The sequence below is a fragment of the Haliotis rubra genome, unplaced genomic scaffold (genome assembly GCF_003918875.1).
Source record: "Haliotis rubra isolate DU_JTF1 unplaced genomic scaffold, ASM391887v1 Scf109, whole genome shotgun sequence".
Lineage (NCBI taxonomy): Eukaryota > Metazoa > Mollusca > Gastropoda > Lepetellida > Haliotidae > Haliotis > Haliotis rubra.
Genome location: NW_025764992.1, coordinates 793,653 through 797,721, shown reverse-complemented (window position 1 = coordinate 797,721; position 4,069 = coordinate 793,653). Strand labels below are relative to the sequence as shown.

The 4,069-nt window shown below is 42.1% G+C and overlaps 1 protein-coding gene across 2 annotated transcripts; it reads left to right on the top strand.

Moving 5' to 3' along the window:
* Positions 1-1,618: 1,618 nt before the first annotated feature.
* Positions 1,619-4,069, top strand: LOC124283176. 2 transcript variants are annotated; one of them, XR_006900310.1, is made up of 3 exons: positions 1,619-1,731; positions 2,899-3,054; positions 3,818-4,069. XR_006900310.1 is itself a non-coding variant. In XM_046719205.1 (2 exons), the coding sequence occupies exons 1-2, from the start codon at positions 2,908-2,910 to the stop codon at positions 4,010-4,012; spliced, it is 342 nt and encodes a 113-aa protein (XP_046575161.1). In that variant the 5' UTR covers positions 2,868-2,907; the 3' UTR covers positions 4,013-4,069. The 2 variants fall into 2 exon arrangements, 1 of the variants encoding a protein (XP_046575161.1); XM_046719205.1 differs by lacking the exon at positions 1,619-1,731 and having other exon boundaries at positions 2,868-3,054.

The following is a 4,069-nucleotide window of genomic DNA, read 5'->3' as shown; positions in this document are numbered from 1 at the left end:
TTACATTTCCAAAGAGTGAGTGAGTGAGTTTGGGTTTACGCCGCTTTTAGCAATATTCCAGCAATATCACGGCGGGGAACACCAGAAATGGGCTTAACACATTGTACCCATGTGGGGAATCGAACCCGGGTCTTCGGCGTGACGAGCGAACGCCTTAACCACTAGGCTACCCCACCGCCCCACATTTCCAAAGAAAGTAATAGCGTTTCTATCACCACACCTGGTCTGTACCTTATATTTGCCCAGCTACGAAAATGTTTCGGCCAAGATAGGTCAGTGTAGCTTGTTTGCCACATATCCAAGTAAGTTTATAAGTATATTTTCGTAGCACTATCCTATTCTCTATTAGTGTGTACTGCATTGAGATGAATATATAGCATACCAAAGGTCTATCTATCTTTTCTTCTAAACAAATACTCAATCGCAGATTGTACTTGATAACTTAGAAGTGATTTCAAAATTCCAACAGAACTTACAAAAAAGTTCGGATTTTTCACACATGTCCACATTAGCATCACAATAACAGCCACAGATGCGTCGTGTTGTCTAAGGACTGGTTTTTCTGCCAAATAGATCTCAAATGGGCGTAAAAAATAACGGTGATAATATTACAAATGAATCACCAGTGACAACACCGGGTGTTCACGTAAAGGGTAAGCCTCGACCGGTTGCCACCCGCCACTCACGCTTTCTTCAAGGTTGCTGTCCAGAGTGTCGCATCATTGTATCGTGCTATTTGAACACGTTAGACTTCCAACAGTTCTTCCTTTCAGATTTACACGTTGGGTTTAACGTTAACATCTTTATACCCCAACAGCCTGATTCCCGGTAATGAGTGAGTGAGGGAGTTGGGTTTAACGTTAACATCTTTATACCCCAACAGCCTGATTGTGTGCATTTATATTTGAATTCCCGGTAATGAGTGAGTGAGGGAGTTGGGTTTAACACCGCGTTGTTATATACACGTCAGCTTGACGTACTGAGCTAAATCCCACACTATGGCAAATTCTACACATTCGTAATGGAGGAGTTAACACGGCGAATGTTTTCATGTAGACCCGTGAGGGTCCGGGTTAGAATATTGATCTTCAGCAACCCATGCTTGTCGTAAGAGGCGACTAATGGGATCGTCTGGTCAGGCTCGCTGACTTGGTTGACACATGTCGTCGTATCCCAATTGCGTATATTGATGTTCATGCTGTTGATCACTGGATTGCCTCATTCAGACTAGATTATTTACAGACCGACGCCATATAGCTGGAATATTGCTGAGTGCGGCGTTAAACAACAACCAAACCAAACCAAGCGTTAATGTATTGTGTTGTACTTCGACACTTCCAATGTTTTCGAATTAAGTCAGCTTCTGGTATTTAGGTTCATATTTGAGATTGTAAAATTTCCTCTTCACCCTTCAGCAGCTATTAAAAACATAAGATTGTTCTTTTATTTGGTTATGTCGGCTCCAAAATTCTCAACATCAACGTTGTTACTACCTTTAATTTCTGTAACTATCACAGACTGTATGAGTCAGAGAAATGTGTCATACAGTGTTAATTCATTTTTGTCCATTAACTGAACAACTGCGCCAACGTACCAGCTTTATGTGAAAAAGACCTACATATGGTCATGTGTAAATCATGCATTTTGAATGTTTTTCATGCGGCTTTGCAATATAAAAGCCGTCCCTGTTTGTTCATTCCGCACATTTGGATGTTCAACAGTTTGCTGTAGGTAAGTATTTCCTTTTCTGTAAGAACCATTGATTATAGGTACAGATTCATAATTGTGATGTTCGCAGGGGGATGTAATGCTGGTTGTCGTGTCTTTCCATAAACCGTCGCATACAGGTTAATGCTTGCCAGCTCGTAGATCCTACACTGCCAACATTTCAGATCTAAGTGAGTGAGTGAGTGAGTGAGTTGGTTTTTTCGCCGCTTTTAGCACTATTCCAACAATATCACGGCGGGGGACACCAGAAATGAACTTCACCCAATATGCCCCTGTGGAGAATCGAACCCGGGTCTTCGGCGTGACGAGCGAACGCTTTAACCACTGGGCTACCCCATCGACCCTCAAATCTAAGGATATATGTATTATAATAAGGTGGAAAGAAGCTTCGTGACCAATGCAGACGCTGAATGTAATGCTAAACACAGATGACTAATTTAGTTTACAACTAAAAGAAAAACCCTACGTGTTTGCTGGAAAATGTGACCAAGCAAACTTGCCTATGGAGCATATCGATATTAATCAGAAATTGGTCATAGCTTGGATCTGTTAAATTTAAAGACTGTTAACTTCCAGGCTGTATTTGACTTGTTATGTCCACATTTCATTGTTCCGGTAGTCTCTTCCAACCGTCCTGGACCAAAATGTCCATCTACTGAAAATATAGCCTTGGAGATATCACGGATGCGGAAGAAAGTATTGTCCAGTATTTCCGTTCTATTTCTTGTTTCCCTGTTTTTTATGATCTTATTCATCACTGTAAATTGCTGTTACACTTATTTTATAAGTCACATATGAATCATAATAACCAGATGTAAGGAGGAGGGGTAGTGGCATGGTAAAGGGTTTGCTCGTCACACCAACTACATGGGTTTGATTCCAAATGTTGTGATCGCCCGTCATGATATTGCTGGAATATTGTTAAAGGCGTCATAAAACCATACTCTTTACTCATTTATATTGTATGTTAGTTTTCCGTGTATCATACTTTTTACGTTAGATTATATTTATCTAACTATATATCAACATTATAATGCTATACATAATTCTGACTGAATTGTACCAGGAATTGTGACTAGGTAGTGTTGGCCGTGAAATGTTCGCCTTTAGGGTTTGAATACTGTGCTACATAATACAGTATTTAAAGCGAGGCGCTCGTGTTTATTGTAGATCCAGACAATGAAGATGTTGCTGCTTGTGTTCGTGTTGGCACTGATGACGTTTGCCTGCGTTACTGCTTACCCTCCCAAAGACAAAGACCGCTCGCGTGTCCTCCTGGAAACACTAGCCCCTGTGTATGCCAGATATGTTGTTTGCTACTCGTGTGTAAGTCCACCTTCGTACACATTGTAAATGTCAAGTAGAAAAGAATACCAAACACATTGTCTTGAGGACTTTGTAGTCAAACATGTTGCATTTCCTGGCTGAATATATGACAAATATGTTTGTCCACACACAACGAAAGTCATATCCGGAAATAGTGCAATACTGAAAGTCACTTGTGGACTTCATATAAGAACACAGATACGTAGCTGTTATATCACAACTTCACATAGCAGTATCACCTGTTGGGTTGATATGGTCAGTTACAGGTGAATGATGCTTCAGGCAAGTCAGTAACTATCGATACTGACGTTATCATGTGGTCAGACCCATAACTACATCTCATTACCCCTCTCTCTCTTTCTCTGTCTCTCTCCCTCTTCCGCTCTCGGGGCGGTGGGGTAGCCTAGTGGTTAAAGCGTTGGCTCGTCACGCCGAAGACCCGGGTTCGATTCCCCACATGGACACAATGTGTTAAGCCCATTTCTGGTGTCCCCCGCCGTGATATTGCTGGAATATTGCTAAAAGCGGCGTAAAGCTAAACTCAGTCAGTCAGTCTTCCGCTCTCTATCTCTTTTCTCTCTCTCTCTTTCTCCGTCTCTCTCTCCCTCCCTCGCTTTCGCTCTCTCCCCTTCTCCCTTGCTCTCTTTTCACCCCTCTCCATCTCTATCTCTCCCTCTGGTGTCTATTGTCGTGATATTGCCGGAATACTGCTAAAAGCTGTGTAAAACTAAACTCACTCACTTACTATATGTCGCTCTTCCAGGGTTCACGGTACAATAAGTCCAAGAGCGACTGTGACGATGACGTCAGGAAGTTAGCAGTGCAGGCCTGCACCCGATTCCCATGCACCTTCCCGCTTAATGATCGTCTAGAAAGACTACGCAAGTTTCTCACGCTCAGGTACCAGACAGAAGCAAGGCGTTGGTGTGGCGCGGATTGGGTCAAGAAATATATCTGAAAAAGATGTTTGTATTTGTACACCCTGGCTGACAATAAATGCTGATTGAAAACTCAA